Source organism: Malus domestica, chromosome 15 (assembly GCF_042453785.1).
Source record: "Malus domestica chromosome 15, GDT2T_hap1".
In the NCBI taxonomy this organism is placed as follows: Eukaryota; Viridiplantae; Streptophyta; class Magnoliopsida; order Rosales; family Rosaceae; genus Malus; species Malus domestica.
The window spans coordinates 48810249-48828467 of NC_091675.1; the positions used below are offsets into that span (position 1 = coordinate 48810249).

The following is an 18219-nucleotide window of genomic DNA, read 5'->3' on the forward strand; positions in this document are numbered from 1 at the left end:
AATAAGTAAGGAGCCCTTATTCTATAAAAGGACTCATCACTCTCCTCATTTAGGGGGTGAAGGTTTTAGGCCTCTAGCCTTAGAGAGAAAACAGAAAATAGGCTAGAGAGCACACTGCCTCTAGCCTTCTTGTATATTCGCCATTCAGAGTGAAACAATATTGTTGATGCACAAAATCAGGGAGGACTTTGGTACAACAGAAAGTGTCAAGTTTGTGACCTTTGCTAGATCGCTCCGGTTACTAATGTGGATAAATATGTAAATGGATAGAGACAGGGAAGCAAACACAAGATGTACGTTGTTCACCCAGATTGGCTACGTCTACGGAGTAGAGGAGTTCTCATTAATTGTGAAGGGTACTAGTGAATACTAGTGAATGATTTAGTATAAATGACATTAGGCAATATTGTGGGAGAATGATCTCCTTTTATAGAAGAGAGTTTCTAGCTTTGTTTTGACATTGACAGGTGTCGTGTTGTGATTGGCATCTGATTACGTGTCGCGCTGTGATTGGCCTCCTGGTTGGAGGGAAACTTTTCTGGGTCCTTGACGGTATAACGTTGACCGGTGCTCAGTAGTTTCGGGATTGGTTAAGTATGGTACAAACAAATATCAACATCAGTGTGGACGTAGCCCAAACATTGGGGTGAACCACGATACATCTTGTGTTTTTTACTTTTTTGCAGATTCACGATCGGATTTACGTTATTCCAAGACCCCTTCAATTTTGTGCATCAACATACTCTAAAACTAACAAGTTACAACTTACAAGAGGACATCATACCATACCCTAAAACTTATTATCCCAAAGAGTGGGAAAACTTAGGCCAAAATCAAATAGTTGGAAAAAAAAAACCCTTAAAACTCTCTAGAAGCATGTAGTCCAAGGGACTTTGTTGGTGTTATCTCACTCGTATACACACATAACATACTTTATTTTCTTTTTTCCGAAGGGCTTGAAATATAAAAACGAAAAATCAAGAGTAAAATGCTCGACAAACCAACTAAAGAAGAGAGGCAGACCTACACACACAGCCTACAGCAATACAAATACATACTCTCTCTCTCTCTTCTTTCTCCTTCGCTTACAGTTTGGGGTTTCGCCTCTCTCGCTCTCTCTCTTCAAATCTCTCGACTTTCTCGTCTCTCTGCTCGTTACGGCCTTCGGCCTTCGGATGTGTATGCATCCGTCGCCTCCGTCTCTCTCCTCTCTCAGGTATCCCCCTCCGCTCTCTCTCTCTCTCTGTATCTATCGCTGTATCCATATACCTGATTTACTTTTTCAATCAAGGACAAAAATTTATAGGTTTTCTCGTTTTAGGGATTCGTGGTTTACCCTAAACCGCCAATTTCGTTCATGTTTGCTTTTGATTTTTGTTTTCTTTTCGTGGGTTTTTATATTTTGCTTTTCTGTGTTTGGTTTTGGGGGTTTGAAGTAGTTCGAAGTAGGGAAGCTGAGGTGAAAAGATGACAACCCTAAGATCAAACTTGCCGTCGAGGATTCGGCAACTTCTTTCAGCCGACGGTGCTCTCGGGCCATCCATCAAACTCGACTCCGAGCCAGTGAGTTACCTCTCTCCGTCTCCCTCTCATCTAGTTTAGTGTAAAAAATTTACCTGAACTTGTTATGTGTGTGTATCGTGCAAATTTTTGGATTTGTGTTTATTTTCTCATTCTAGTCCTTTAAACATTAGGGTTTTATCAGAATCATCAGGGTTGTTAGAGATAGGCCCTTAGGTTTTCGGACCGCATTGTAAACCCAACTCTAGGTTAAATTGTGTGGAGGCTGTATTGGGCCTGTAACATGTGCTTTTTAAATTTTAGAATTGGTTATATGCTTAGTTTTTGTTAAAGTTATTTAAAGTTAAAGATGGTTGTTTGGCTGCTGTTGTACAAGTGAATTTTCAATGCTTGTTTCGTATATAGGTTATCCACAAATCTACTATTATACTTGTTCTAATCGATGGATTGCTTTATTATAATTGTTAGTAGTACTAGTGTTATTGTTATAAAATAACATGTCGTATCACTCCTAGTTTCACTATAGTTTTCTTATTATTAAGTTTTACATTTTGATATTTGATGACCAAGGATCGTAGTATATTTGTAGATTTTCTATTCTCCTTTTTCGATATTGTTTTTCTGATTTTTTTTCAGTTATATTATAATTTGTACAATCTTATACATCATGTGGGATAGGGATAGAATATGCTAGTGAGTATCCTGGTACAACAATATTTGAAAATTCAGCACTGAATGCCTAAACTAGCAATTGAAGTAATTATGTACAGTTTCATTTACTTTTTCTGAATCATTAAGTGTTCGGAGGTTATACAGTCCAATAATCAGAAAAGGTACTTTATTTATATGATAGTTGGAGCATTGGCAGGCTACTTTCTGTGAAATTTGGAGAGTTTGGCAGGCTTCTTTATGCTAGTTTGGGTTTAGGGAGAGGAGACTGCTCTTTTCCCTTTTGCTGTCTTTTTTAGTTACGATTGGCTCCAGTTGGTTTTGTGTGGTCCTCTTGACCACCAGCCTTCCGTTCTGTAACTTTCTATGCGTATGTATGTCTCTTTAACCCCAAAAAAAATTGTAGTTAGAGCATGTTCTGTAAGATTTACTGTTATCTCTAAGTACTATACTAAAGCGATTAAGTTGCAGTTTGGTATTTTATACTCTTTACTTTGTATTGGATACATGTTATTTCTTTTCCCTATATATGGGTATACCGGTCAAGAACCAGGTATATGTAGAGTGTTGAGAAACAGTGCATTTGATTTATATCTGGTTTGAGTATGGCACCAAAATTATTTGTGCTACACAGGTTCTTGTAATATTGCCCAGTTTCTCCATGTCCAACTATGTTTTGTACATTTACCTTACATATCATGCTTAAGATGCACCCCAAGTTGCTAGTAGCAGACCCAAGTATCTTCAATGAATTTGTGGAGTATGAACTTAAGAATGTCAGTGGTATTATTTGCTGCAGTTGATGCAAATAAATTGTGGACAGCATTAACTTAATATGTTCAATTTCCTAAATAGTCTCTTTCTGTTGTTATGGAGATAATACAAATTTTTTCTAAACCCAAAGTTGCTAGTAATTTTATCAGTTCGATACTTTTTATATTTAATGTAAATAAGTTTTCTAGTTGTTAAAATTACTTTTTGTAGATTTTTTGGTATTTCTTATTGTTATATTTGATGCTTTCCTTTCTTTTATTTACGGATCTTCCTCTTCTATTTTTCCATTATTATTATTAGTATTATATATATATATATTTTATTTTTTTTTGGTGTTAGGCACTGAGCTTCCTTAGGCTCTTAATTGATTTTGTTTCCAGGATAAGATTCAACTAGATTCAATTGATGTCAATTTCTAAAATTGAGACAACCTAGCCGTGATAAATTTTTGTTTTATATAAATATTCATTGATGTTAATAATCTCCATATGGTATAGGAGTTATGGCAGAGTTATATATTTTCCTTTTTAGGGTTGTGAAATTTTGCAGCTGAGGAAGATTTATCCCCTCCTTTGAGGATATTACTGATAGCTATATCACCTAATGTTATACATAGCATAGTTTTCTTTGACTACATTTTCTTTCTGACGTTTTTAGTGTGCGATACCTTATGACTGCATTTCGTTTGTTTCAGCCTCCTAAGATCAAAGCCTTTATCAATAAAGTGATACAATGTCCGTTACAAGATATAGCAATACCTCTTTCCGGTTTCCGTTGGGAGTACATTAAGGTACTCCTTATTTTTCTTGGGTGAAATTTCTTCTTATTTTTCTTTCTGTTACTAATATGATGCTTTGACTTCAGGGTAATTTTCACCATTGGAGGCCGCTTTTTCTGCATTTTGATACATATTTCAAGACATACTTGTCTTGTAGAAATGATCTACTGTTGTCGGATAAAATCTTAGAAGATGATAGTCCGTTTCCAAAGCATGCAGTGCTACAAATTTTGAGAGTGATGCAAACAATTTTAGAAAACTGCAATAACAAGAGTTCATTTGATGGCTTAGAGGTATGTTTTCTTGGCGGATGAAAAATTGTGCTTTATTTTTTGGGTCTGATCTCTGCATTTATTTTTTGGCTCTGATTTAGCGGAAGTGTTTTTACCATGTGTCTTTATAATGTATCAATATTTTATTTCTTTTTCAGCATTTCAAGCTCCTGCTTGCATCAACGGATCCCGAGGTCCTTATAGCTGCATTAGAAACTCTCTCCGCACTTGTGAAAATAAATCCCTCCAAGATGCACGTCGGTGGGAAGATGATCGGTTGTGCTTCTGTAAACAGCTATCTCCTGTCTCTGGCACAGGGCTGGGGAAGCAAGGAAGAGGGATTGGGTTTATATTCATGTGTTATGGCAAACGAGACTACCCAAGATGATGGGCTCAATTTGTTCCCATCTGATGTAGAAAATGATTCTGACAAGTTGCAGTGTCGAATAGGTTCTACGCTCTATTTTGAATTGCATGGGAATGCCCAAAGTACAGAGGAGAGCTCTAACAATGTAAATAATTCTTCCAGTTTGGGGGTTATAAACATTCCAGATTTGCATTTGCAAAAGGAGGATGATTTAAAGCTAATGAAACGATATATAGAGGAGTACAGGGTACCTCCTGAACTCCGGTTCTCACTGCTGACAAGAATCAGATATGCTCGTGCCTTCCGTTCTCCGAAAATATGTAGGCTGTACAGCAGGATTTGCCTTCTTGCATTTGTTGTGCTTGTTCAGTCTAGTGATGCCAGTGTAGAACTGAATTCCTTCTTTGCTAATGAGCCAGAGTACACAAATGAACTAATCAGAATTGTGCGGTCCGAAGAATCGGTGTCTGGGACCATCAGAACGCAGGCAATGCTTGCCTTGGGTGCTCAGTTAGCTGCATATTCAGCGTCTCATGAGCGGGCACGAATCCTGAGTGTATCTAGTATCAGTTTTGCTGGGGGAAATCGTATGATACTCCTGAATGTGCTACAGAGAGCTGTTAGATCATTAAAAAACTCCAATGATCCAACTTCTCTTGCTTTTGTTGAAGCACTTCTTCAGTTCTATCTGCTCCATGTGGTTTCATCATCAGCTACGGGGAGCAATATTAGAGGGTCAGGCATGGTACCGACATTCTTGCCACTTTTGGAAGATTCTGATCCTTTGCATTTGCATCTAGTCTGTTTTGCTGTCAAAACTCTACAAAAGCTCATGGATTACAGTAGTTCAGCTGTGTCTCTGTTTAAAGAGTCAGGGGGAGTTGAGCTTTTGTCTCAGAGACTACAGATAGAGGTACACAGAGTTATTGGTTTGGCTGGTGATAATGATAACTCAATGGTTATTGGTGAAAGCTCAAGATACAGTGACAACCAGCTATACTCACAGAAGAGGCTCATCAAAGCTTCATTGAAGGCACTTGGGTCTGCTACATATGGCGCTGGGAATTCCTCCAGAGTGCAACACTCCCATGACAGTTCTTTACCTGCAACTCTTTCTCTGATATTTGGGAATGTGGACAAATTTGGTGGTGACATTTATTACTCTGCAGTGACTGTTTTGAGTGAAACTATCCACAAGGACCCAACTTGCTTTTCTGCTTTGCATGAAATGGGTCTCCCAGATGCATTTATATCCTCAGTTGTAGCTGGCATTCTTCCATCCGCAAAGGCTCTTACTTGTGTACCTAACGGTCTTGGTGCTATTTGTCTTAATGCCAAAGGCTTAGAGGCTGTGAAGGAAAGTTTAGCATTACGCTTTCTTGTTGACATCTTCACGAGCAAGAAATATGTTATGGCAATGAATGAAGCCATTGTTCCTCTGGCAAATGCAGTGGAAGAGCTTTTGCGCCATGTATCTTCGCTAAGAAGCACTGGTGTCGATATCATCCTTGAGATAATTGATAAAATTGCTTCCTTCACCGACAGCCACAATACAGGGCCAGAAGGAAAGGCAAATGGGAGTACTGCTATGGAAATGGATTCTGAAGATAAAGAAAATGAAGGTCGTTGCTGTCTGGTTGATTCTGTAGATTCAGCTGCAGATGGGATCAGTAATGAGCAGTTCATTCAATTATCCATCTTTCATTTGATGATACTGGTCCACAGAACAATGGAGAATTCTGAAACATGTCGGTTGTTTGTCGAGAAGTCAGGAATTGATGCATTACTGAAGCTTCTTCTCCAACCCACTATTGTACAATCATCTGATGGGATGTCTATTGCTTTGCACAGTACTATGGTTTTCAAGGGTTTTACTCAACATCACTCTGCTGCCCTTGCCCGTGCATTTTGCTCCTCCCTTAGGGACCACCTAAAGAAAGCTTTGTCTGGATTTGGGGCAGTTTCAGGATCCTTTCTGCTGGAACCTAGGATGGCATCAGATGGTGGAATTTTTTCTTCTCTGTTTCTTGTTGAGTTCCTCTTGTTTATTGCTGCCTCTAAGGACAACCGCTGGGTAACTGCATTGCTTACGGAATTTGGAAATGGTAGCAAGGATGTTCTTGAAGATATAGGACGTGTCCATCGTGAAGTTTCATGGCAGATTGCTCTTCTAGAAGATACCAAGTCTGATGCGGAGGATGATAATGCTGGTTCTACCACTGAGTCACAACAGTCAGAAACGAATACAAGTGAAACTGAAGAGCAAAGGTTCAACTCTTTTAGGCAGTTCCTTGACCCGTTGCTCAGAAGGAGGACTTCTGGCTGGAGCATTGAATCCCAGTTTCTGGACCTTATTAGCCTATACCGCGACCTTGGTCGCGCCACTAGTTCTCAACAAAGGACAAATTCTGATGGTCCTTCAAATCTTCGGATTGGATCCAGTCATCAATTCCAACATTCTGGGTCTTCAGATGCTGTTGGTCCTCTTAATAAAAAGGAGTATGACCAGCAGAGGTCATATTATACTTCTTGCTGTGACATGGTGAGATCACTTTCTTTTCACATTACCCATCTGTTTCAAGAGATGGGGAAGGTCATGTCGGTTCCTTCTCGTCGACGGGATGATATAGTGAATGTTTCTCCTGCTGCAAAATCTGTGGCTTCTACTTTTGCGTCCATTGCATTTGATCACTTGAACTTCGAAGGGCCTGCTAATTCTTCTGGATCCAAGGATTCCATATCAACAAAATGTCGGTACTTTGGTAAAGTTATTGATTTCATTGATGTAAGTCTACTGGAGAGAGCAGATTCATGTAATGCTGTTTTGCTAAATTGCTTATATGGTCATGGAGTTATCCAGTCAGTTTTGAAGACATTTGTAGCTACCAGTGAATTGCTCTTCACAGTTAGGGCTCCTGCATCCCCCATGGAAACGGATGATGGGAATTCAAAGCAGGATGAAAGGGAAGATATTGACCATTCATGGATTTATGGTCCTTTAGCTAGCTATGGTAAACTTATGGACCACCTAGTGACATCTTCTTTCATTTTATCTCCTTTCACAAAACACTTGCTAGCACAACCCCTGGCAAATGGAAATATACCTTTCCCGCGCGATGCTGAGACCTTTGTAAAGGTCCTCCAGTCCATGGTACTGAAGGCGATTCTTCCTCTTTGGACTCATCCTCAGTTTGTTGATTGTAGTTATGATTTTACTAGTACCGTTATTTCTATAATCAGGCATGTATACTCTGGGGTTGAAGTGAAGACTGTTAGTAGCAGCAACACTGCCCGTATTACTGGCCCCCCTCCTAATGAGACAACTATTTCAATGATTGTGGAGATGGGCTTTACCAGGTCCAGGGCAGAAGAAGCTCTGAGGCAAGTTGGATCAAATAGTGTGGAGTTGGCAATGGAGTGGTTGTTTTCCCATCAAGAAGAGACTGAAGAAGACAATGAACTTGCTCGGGCACTTGCCATGTCTTTGGGTAATGAATCAGACACTAAGGAAGCTGTTGCAAATGAGAATACTCAGCAGCTTGAAGAAGAGATAGTCCAACTTCCTCCTGTTGAGGAGTTGTTATCTACATGTGCAAAGCTTCTGCAGATGAAGGAACCTCTAGCTTTTCCAGTTCGAGACCTGCTAGTAATGATATGCTCCCAAAATGATGGTCAATATCGGCCTAATATCATCTCTTTCATTGTTGATCAGATTAAAGAATCTAGTTTATGTTTTGACAGTGGAAAAAGTACTTTGCTATCTGCTCTTTTTCACGTTCTTGCTTTAATTCTTCAAGAAGACACAATTGCACGAGAACTTGCCTCGAAGAATGGTCTCGTGAAAGTTGCATCAGACCTACTCTTCCAGTGGGATTCTGGTTCAGTTGGCAGGGAGAAACATGAAGTTCCAAAGTGGGCAACAACAGCTTTTCTTGCTGTTGATCGGCTGTTGCAGGTGGATCAAAAACTGAACCCTGAAATTGCAGAACAGTTGAAGAAGGATGGTATCAGTAGCCACCAAACACCACTTAGCATTGATGAGAACAAGCAAAATAAGTTGCAGTCTGCATTGGGATTATCTTCAAAGCATATAGAAATGAAAGAGCAGAAGAGGCTTATTGAGATAGCTTGTTCTTGCATCAGGAACCAGCTTGCTTCTGAAACAATGCATGCTGTTCTGCAGCTTTGCTCTACTCTCACAAAAACTCATGCTGTTGCTGTTCAATTTCTTGATGCCGGGGGTTTAAGTTTATTGCTTTCTTTGCCAACAAGTTGCCTCTTTCCTGGGTTTGACAATATTGCTGCTACCATTATCCGTCATGTTCTGGAAGATCCTCAAACTCTTCAGCAGGCAATGGAATTTGAGATAAGGCACAGCCTTGTGGCAGCTGCGAACAGGCATTCTAATGGTAGGGTTTCTCCCCGCAATTTTTTATCAAGTTTAAGTTCTGCAATTTCCCGTGATCCTGTGATATTTATGCGTGCTGCTCAGACTATTTGTCAAGTTGAGATGGTTGGTGAAAGGCCTTACATTGTTTTGCTGAAAGATCGTGAGAAAGATAAAAGCAAGGAAAGGGAAAAAGAGAAGGATAAATCTTTGGATAAAGACAAAACACTAATGGCTGATAGTAAAGCTGCTCTGGGTAATATAAATTCAGTAGCTTCTGGCAATGGACACAGCAAGGTTCATGATTCAAAAAGTGCTAAAGTGCATCGAAAGTACCCCCCTAGTTTTGTCTCTGTGATTGAGCTTCTTCTAGATTCTGTGTGTACTTATGTACCGCCATCTAAGGATAATGTTGTCACTGATGCACCACCTTCAACTGACATGGATATTGATGCTGCTGCTACAAAAGGGAAGGGTAAAGCAATTGCCTCAGTGTCTGAGGATAACAAAACTTGTACCCAAGAAGCTCCTGCATCTCTTGCAAAGGTTGTATTTGTTTTGAAGCTTCTAACTGAGATCTTATCAATGTATGCTTCATCTGCACATGTTCTGCTTCGGAAAGATGCTGAAATTAGCAGTTACAAGGCCCCCAGTCTAAAGGGTCCTACTGCTGTATGCACTGGTGGAATATTTCACCATGTTCTTCATAAGTTTCTTCCATATTCACGCAGTGCCAAGAAGGAAAAGAAAGCAGATGGTGACTGGAGGCACAAATTAGCAAGTAGGGCTAGCCAGTTTTTAGTTGCATCCTGTGTTCGTTCTTCTGAGGCAAGGAAGAGAGTTTTTAATGAGATCAGTTTAGTCTTTAATGAATTTGTAGAATCATGCAATGGTTTCCGGCCACCTAACTACGAAATACAAGCTTTTTGTGATCTACTTAATGATGTTCTGGCTGCCCGTACTCCTACTGGTTCATACATTTCCGCTGAAGCTTCTGTCACTTTTATAGATGTTGGTCTGGTCGGGTCATTGACTCGAACTCTCCAAATGCTGGACTTGGACCATGCTGACTCACCTAAAGTTGTTACTGGTCTTCTCAAAGCTCTTGAGTTGGTAACCAAAGAACATGTTCATTCTGCTGACTCAAATTCTGGTGGTAAGGGTGACAATTCTACCAAACCTCCTGATCATAATCAATCGGGAAGGACAGACACTATTGGTGAGAGATCCCAATCTATGGAAACACCATCCCAGTCCCGCCGTGATTCTGGTCCAGCTGAGCACATTGAGTCTTACAACGCGGTCCAGTCCTTTGGTGGTTCTGAGGCTGTGACGGATGATATGGAACATGACCAAGATCTCGATGGAGGTTTTGCTCCTGCAAATGAAGATGAATATATGCATGAAAACTCGGAGGAAACAAGGGGTCTTGAAAATGGCATTGATACTATGGGTATACGGTTTGAAATTCAACCTCACGAGCAAGAGAATCTTGATGACGATGACGAGGAGGAGGATGAAGATATGTCTGAGGATGATGGAGATGAAGTAGATGATGATGAAGATGATGATGATGAGGAGCATAATGATCTGGAAGATGATGTGCATCACCTACCACATCCTGACACTGACCAAGATGATCATGAGATTGATGATGATGAGTTTGATGAGGAAGTATTAGAGGAAGATGATGAAGAAGATGATGATGAGGAAGATGGAGTTATACTGAGGCTGGAGGAAGGCATAAACGGGATTAATGTTTTCGACCGTATTGAGGTTTTTGGTAGAGATCCTGGTTTTCCTAATGAAGCACTTCAGGTAATGCCAGTTGAAGTTTTTGGTTCTAGACGTCAAGGGCGCACTACTTCTATTTACAGTCTTTTGGGAAGAACTGGCGAGAATGCCACTCCATCAAGGCACCCTCTTCTGGTTGGACCTTTGTCGCTGTCGTCAACCCCCCCTAGACAATCAGGTAAATATGTTTAAATGCTTTTGATTTTACTTCTTGTATTTGATATATTATTTTGGTAATTCTCTTCTCTGATGGTGGGTTCCTGGCTTCCAGAGAATGCCCGTGATATGGTATTACAAGATTTAAACTCAGAGGTCACGTCGTCAAGATTGGATAATATTTTCCGATCACTGAGGAATGGGCGTCATGGACACCGATTGAACTTGTGGATGGATGATAACCAGCAAGTTGGTGGATCAAATCCAAGTTCAGTGCCACAAGGACTTGAGGATTTGCTTGTGTCCCAATTGAGGCGACCCATGGCTGACAAGACACCTGAAGAGAATAAGACAAAAGCAATGGATCCTCAGAACACAGCTGAAGCTTTAGAGTTACAACCACAAACAGGTGTCAGGCCCGAAATTCCCGTTGAGAACAATGTCACTATTGAGAGTGGAAGCCTGCCTCCTCCGGAGACAATTGATGACTCTGGAAATGCTGATTTGAGACCGACTACAGTGAGCGAATCTCTACAAGCAATGGACATGTCTAGCATGCATCCTCAGTCCGTTGAGATGCAGTTTGAACACAATGATGCAGCTGTGAGGGATGTAGAAGCTGTGAGCCAAGAAAGTGGTGGAAGTGGAGCAACTTTAGGGGAGAGCCTTCGTAGCCTTGATGTTGAAATTGGGAGTGCTGATGGTCATGATGATGGAGCAGAGAGGCAAGGTTCTTCTGATAGAATGCCACTTGGTGATTCACAGGCAACTCGAGCAAGAAGAACAAATGTATCTTTTGGGAATTCTGCCACTGTCAGTGCAAGAGATGTTTCTCTACACAGCGTAACTGAAGTGTCTGAAAATTCTAGCCGTGAGGCAGATCAGGAGGGTCCAGCAGCAGAACAGCAACTTAACAGTGACGCCGGTTCTGGGGCAATTGACCCTGCTTTCTTGGATGCCCTTCCTGACGAGTTGCGTGCTGAAGTTCTCTCAGCACAGCAGGGTCAAGCAGCTCCACAGTCAAATGCTGAGCCACAAAATGCTGGAGATATTGATCCTGAATTCCTTGCTGCCCTTCCTCCTGATATCAGAGCAGAAGTTTTAGCCCAACAGCAAGCTCAAAGGCTACATCAGTCTCAGGAACTCGAAGGTCAACCAGTTGAAATGGACACAGTCTCAATAATTGCAACATTTCCTTCAGAGTTGCGTGAAGAAGTACGTTATTCAGGTTCCTTGGGCTATATTAAATTAATAATCAAATTTGTAATTCAAGCTGTAATATTTTGTTTTTGGTTTATGTGCTCAGGTTCTCTTGACTTCATCTGACGCTATACTTGCCAATCTTACCCCTGCTCTAGTTGCGGAGGCAAACATGTTACGTGAAAGATTTGCCCATCGATATAATCGTACCCTGTTTGGTATGTATCCTAGAAACCGTAGGGGTGAGACTTCAAGACCAGGTGAAGGCATTGGATCTAGCCTGGACAGGATTGGGGGAAGCATTGCGTCACGTAGATCAATTGGTGCCAAGGTAGTTGAAGCTGAAGGCGCCCCATTAGTTGACACAGAAGCTCTGCATGCAATCATTAGGGTTCTTCGTGTTTTTCAGGTGGTATATGAGTGTAATAATATTTATTCGTTTTTATTTTGATTTTCCTTTTCTTACGAGAAACTGATTGTCACAATTTTACAGCCGCTGTATAAAGGTCAGCTGCAGAAACTTCTGTTGAACATATGTGCTCATAATGAAACCCGAAATTCGCTTGTGAAAATTCTCATGGACATGCTAATGCTTGATACAAGAAAGTCCGTTGATCACTCAACAGCTGCTGAGCCCCCGTATCGGCTTTATGCTTGCCAGAGTAATGTGATTTGTTCACGCACTCAATCTGGTAAGATCTCCTTTATGGATGATTTGTTTGAGATATGTGAGGATGTAACTGTGGGATTATACCGTAGCAGCTAATTTGGTCATCGGTTCTAACATTGTCTGTTACTCTATAGGTGTTCCGCCATTGTTATCTCGGCGAATTCTTGAAACTCTGACTTATTTGGCTCGACATCATCCTAATGTGGCAAAGATTTTGCTTCACTTTTCTGTCCCACAAGAAACAGATAATATCGATCATGGACGTGGAAAAGCTGTGATGGTTGTTGAAGAGACTGGACCAAAGAAAAGTCATCAGGAAGGATATTTATCTATTGCTTTGCTTTTGAGCCTCTTGAATCAACCCCTTTACTTGTTCAGAAGTATAGCTCATCTTGAGCAGGTGAAAATCTTATTTGGTTATTATTTAGTTTTTGTGTGGAGGGATTTATACTGCTATGCGAAACTGTAGTAATGTGGACTTACTTTCATCCTTAAATTCTTTATACAGCTTCTTAACTTATTGGAGGTCATCATTGATAATGCTGAAAGCCAACCATCTGTCAAATCTGGGGTTGGGGTTTCTGTTTCTGAGCAACCGTCTGCCCCTCAAATTTTGACTTCAGATGCTGAGATGAACACAGAATCTGGTGGGACTGCTGCTGTTGTGGTTGGTATGCCAGATAAGGTGGTTGATTCCTCCAAACCAACAACTTCTGGTGTTGATAGCAAATGTGATACCGCTAGTGTTTTGCTTAACCTTCCACAAGAAGAACTTCGCCTCCTATGCTCACTGCTTGCACGAGAAGGGTATGGAAATTATAACTTCGATTTTTCTGGCAGCTTAATTGTTTAACTAGGAACATTTTCTTATCTTTTTTTAATTTCTCAAATTGTACTGCTAGTTATTGGGAAGGGCCTGCTTCATGGTTAATGTTAGGGCGTTTAGGAGATGGCTGTGTTTTGTCTGTCCAATCTCTTTGTTCATCTTTATTTTATTTTATAATTATTGTCTCTTTTTCAATAACAATGTATTAACTAAGACCACTTTTCTGGAGATACTTGTATTGTCTTATGCTGCTCCTTCATTGTAACACTTATGTTGATTACAAGGTTAGTCTTATGTAAATTGCAGTTACGCATATCTTGGTTGCTGACATTTTTTGTTTTCAATCCAGATTGTCAGATAATGCATATACTCTTGTAGCGGAGGTAATGAAGAAGTTGGTGGCAATTGTTCCTACCCATTCAAACCTGTTTATTACTGAGCTAGCAGAGGCTGTTAGAAATTTGACTAGAGCTGCTATGAATGAGTTGCACACATTTGGTGAAACAGTGACAGCACTCCTCAGTACCATGTCTTCTGTTGGAGCTGCAATCTTAAGAGTTCTGCAGGCATTAAGTTCCCTTGTTGCTTCTCTGATGGAGAAAGAGAAGGACGCACAGATTCTTGCAGAAAAGGAGCATACTCTTTCTCTTTCTCAAGTTTGGGACATAAATGCGGCTTTGGAACCTTTGTGGCTGGAGCTGAGCACTTGCATAAGTAAGATAGAGAGCCATTCAGAATCTGCCCCTGATACAATGACTTCATATCGAGCTTCTACATCTAAGCCATCTGGTGTAATTCCTCCGCTGCCTGCCGGCACCCAAAACATCTTACCATACATAGAATCTTTCTTTGTGGTTTGTGAGAAATTGCATCCTGGGCAGCCAGGCCCTGGTAATGACTTTGGTGTTGCTGCAGTTTCTGAGGTTGAAGATGCCAGTACATCTGCTGGCCACCAGAAAACCTCAGGTTCCTCTTTGAAAGTTGATGAAAAACATGTTGCTTTTCTGAAGTTCTCAGAGAAACATAGGAAATTGCTAAATGCTTTTATTCGTCAAAATCCTGGTTTGTTAGAAAAGTCTTTCTCACTCATGCTTAAGGTTCCACGCTTTATCGATTTCGACAACAAGCGTGCTCACTTCAGATCAAAAATAAAGCATCAGCATGATCACCATCATAATCCTTTGAGAATTTCAGTAAGAAGAGCATACATACTTGAAGATTCATATAACCAGCTTCGCATGCGATCAACTCAAGATTTGAAGGGGAGATTGACGGTTCACTTTCAAGGAGAGGAAGGTATTGATGCAGGTGGACTTACTAGAGAATGGTATCAGTTGTTGTCCAGGGTTATTTTTGACAAGGGAGCACTACTATTTACAACTGTGGGCAATGAATCAACATTTCAACCGAATCCGAACTCTGTTTACCAAACAGAACATCTTTCGTATTTCAAGTTTGTTGGGCGAGTGGTGAGTACCAGAGTTGTTTAGTTGCTCTTGTTGGATTGAGTTGTTTTGCTAGAAGTTTTATCTACGTATCTTTTACAGGTTGGGAAAGCACTCTTTGATGGCCAGTTATTGGATGTTCATTTTACTCGATCTTTCTACAAGCATATTTTGGAGGCAAAGGTCACTTATCATGATATAGAGGCCATCGATCCTGATTACTTTAAAAACCTCAAGTGGATGCTTGAGGTATGTAGAAATCTAGCAACTTCCCTACATTCTCTTGCACTTACTCTCACTTTCACTTTCTCGCTTTCATTTTTTAATTAAGTTATTGACTCTCTTTCTCCTACTCCTTGCTTGGCGATCGTTTTACAGAATGATATTAGTGATGTACTGGACCTTACTTTCAGCATTGATGCTGATGAGGAAAAGCTGATATTATACGAAAGGACAGAAGTAATGAACCGTTACCCTGATGAACTAAATATTCTGTTTTTAAGGACTACATTTATTATACTAATTTTGTTGAACATAATGCAGGTAACAGACTATGAACTGATTCCTGGTGGCCGGAACATCAAAGTTACGGAAGAAAATAAGCACCAGTATGTTGATTTAGTTGCGGGGCATCGGTTAACAACCGCTATTCGTCCTCAGATAAATGCTTTTATGAAAGGATTCACTGAACTAGTTGCAAAGGAATTAATATCTATTTTTAACGACAAGGAACTGGAACTTTTGATCAGTGGGCTTCCAGATATTGATTGTGAGTTCCCATGTCAACTCCATTTCCCCTCTTCTCTACCTTTAACAGGACATGCATTCTCATAAAGATTTATTTTTCCATGTATTTCAGTGGATGACATGAGGGCAAATACCGAATATTCTGGATACAGCCCTGCGTCCCCTGTCATTCAGTGGTTTTGGGAGGTTGCCCAAGGTTTTAGCAAGGAGGATAAAGCCCGTCTATTGCAGTTTGTAACTGGCACCTCTAAGGTATTAGTTTGCACTTGTTTTCTTCGTTTACTCTTGAACTGGGATGTAATTGAGAGAAAACATTCATAAATTTATTACTGCTTCATGCTTTTTTTCCCCTTTTGTTTAAGTCGTACCGTAGAATTATTTTGGAAGCCGGCTTTGGAATTAAAAAATGCGGTGGTGATGTTCAAGTGGTTATATTCATGGCATAGCAAAATCTGAACATGTGGAAAGGTTTTTGAATGCATGGGTCTTGTACAAGTTAAATTGTTCCTGTATCCCGTGCTAGTGATATCTTGTTTTCTTATTTATTATACATGACTTCCTTTTACATTCGACATAATTTCACGATGTATTATGATATCTACTATATTGCTTGTATAAGATGTGGTCTGAGCATTGCTGCTCCGTATTGTTCAGGTGCCTTTAGAAGGTTTTAGTGCACTTCAAGGGATCTCGGGCTCACAGAAATTTCAGATACACAAGGCATATGGAAGTGCAGACCACTTGCCATCTGCACATACTTGGTAACTTCGACTCTCATGTCATTTTTTCTTGAATAGTTATCTGTTTGAGTTATCATATGCCGTTTGAAACTTTTCGCTTAACTTCTAGCCTCCAAATTATGTTTATCCAATCGCGAGTGCGCAGCTTATTGAAGAAATTTACTTATTTGTGCAGCTTCAACCAGTTGGATCTACCGGAGTATCCTTCTAAACAACATCTCGAGGAGAGATTGCTTCTTGCGATTCACGAGGCCAACGAAGGGTTTGGATTTGGTTAAAGAGCCTCGTTCTTTAAGGTATCACCGTGTAGATAATATCAATCTTGTTAAAAGATCTCATGGAAGGGGGAAGTGGTAAATGGTCGTATGAGATGATGAGTTTTTCTTGATACATTATATACTGTACAGTCGTTTCTTTTTCGCAATGAAAAGTGCTTTTGGCAGTTATTTTTTGCCATTTCGCTTTCACTCGTCATTTTAATGTTTGATCGCTGTTTGTTTGGATCCGAATCTCTCTCCTTCTCCTCCACACCACCGTCGTTATGAACGCCCTTGTAACCTTTTCGGTTTTTTCATTTTCCCGTATCATGGGCATGGGGCACTCGAACTTCCGACCTGTAGAAACAATTCCCTTTCAACCTTTGGGGATGTTGCGGTGTAAATTTTTCTGTGCGTCAAAGAGAAGTAAACTGTAACATCCACATCGTCCAGGGAGTGATTTTTAAATGTATGTTCACATTCCTACCTAGCATGAGGCTTTTTAGGAGCTTACTGGCTTCGGGTTCCGTAGGAACTCCGAAGTTAAGCGAGTAGGAGGCCAAAGCACTCCCAGGATGGGTGACCCACTGGGAAGTTGCTCGTGAGTTCCCAAAAACAAAACCGTGAGGGAATGGTAAGCCCAAAGCGGATGATATCGTGCTACGATGATGGTGGAACGGGCTCGGGATGTGGTGGACCCGGCTCGGGATGTGACATAAACGCCCCACGGTCACATTAAATATAATCAACATGGGTAAACTATATTAAAAGACCCAATTTTAAATTCATACATGAAAGAAATGAAATGTTGTTGATTTTATAATGCATATGCCACTTAGTACTATGGTTTAGTGGTCTATTGATATTCATCTTCACTTGTAAGTTACGTCCTAAGTTTGAATCTCATAAATGATTCTCTCCACTCCATAGTATAAATATATTCATTATATCAAGGATTCAGTACCTAAAACATGTAACATTTTAGCGCCATTCCAAATTGGTCTCAATCTTTTTAAACATTCCAAACAAATACCTAACCTATTAAAACGGTCACATCTATTGAGCCTCAGTTCATTTTTTTGTTAAATGTACAATGGCAACAAGGGGACCCACTTTTTAGCTTACTTGGACATCAAATTGGTCTCAATCTTTTTAAACATTCCAAACAAATACCTAACCTATTAAAACGGTCACATCTATTGAGCCTCAGTTCATTTTTCTGTTAAATGTACAATGGCAACAAGGGGACCCACTTTTTAGCTTACTTGGACATTAAAATAATAATAAAAATAACTTTATAAAAAAGACATGAAGATGAAATAAATAAACAAATTCACAAATAAAATGAAAAAAAAGAAGAAGATCGGGAATATCAAGTGAGTCGTGAAGATGGTTGTGGCTGCATCATGGCAGTCCATACCATTTCAGCAACCTCATGACCTTCTTCTCAGTGTTGGTCGACTGAATTGTAAGGTGGAGTTGGTGGTTGTGCATTGGGTTTGGAGGTGATGGCCTGATGGGGGAGGTGGTGGTAGTAGGTGGAAGCCATGCTTCTATGACCTTTTATTGGTTTTGAAGACAAAATAAGCATAGTTATTTAACATAAATTTAATTAG

At 40.2% G+C, this 18219-nt stretch overlaps 1 protein-coding gene across 2 annotated transcripts; it reads left to right on the forward strand.

The window, feature by feature from the left end:
* The first annotated feature begins 990 nt into the window (after positions 1–990).
* LOC103402013 (E3 ubiquitin-protein ligase UPL2-like) lies at positions 991–16802 on the forward strand. 2 transcript variants are annotated; one of them, XM_008340756.4, is made up of 17 exons: positions 991–1216; positions 1440–1563; positions 3659–3754; positions 3829–4035; positions 4173–10740; positions 10834–11933; positions 12025–12327; positions 12412–12610; positions 12723–12988; positions 13097–13395; positions 13764–14883; positions 14962–15108; positions 15238–15318; positions 15403–15628; positions 15719–15858; positions 16261–16367; positions 16522–16802. In XM_008340756.4, the coding sequence occupies exons 2-17, from the start codon at positions 1468–1470 to the stop codon at positions 16622–16624; spliced, it is 11058 nt and encodes a 3685-aa protein (XP_008338978.2). In that variant the 5' UTR covers positions 991–1216; positions 1440–1467; the 3' UTR covers positions 16625–16802. The 2 variants fall into 2 exon arrangements, with proteins under 2 accessions (XP_008338978.2, XP_008338976.2); XM_008340754.4 differs by having other exon boundaries at positions 995–1216; positions 1437–1563.
* The last annotated feature ends 1417 nt before the right edge of the window (positions 16803–18219 follow it).

Coding starts and splice junctions, on each gene's coding strand:
- LOC103402013 (XM_008340756.4), top strand. CDS start 1,468: ATGACAACCCTAAGATCAAACTTGCCGTCGAGGATTCGGCAACTTCTT. Junction 10,741..10,833: donor AACCCCCCCTAGACAATCAG/GTAAATATGTTT, acceptor CCTGGCTTCCAG/AGAATGCCCGTGATATGGTA. Junction 15,109..15,237: donor ACCTCAAGTGGATGCTTGAG/GTATGTAGAAAT, acceptor ATCGTTTTACAG/AATGATATTAGTGATGTACT.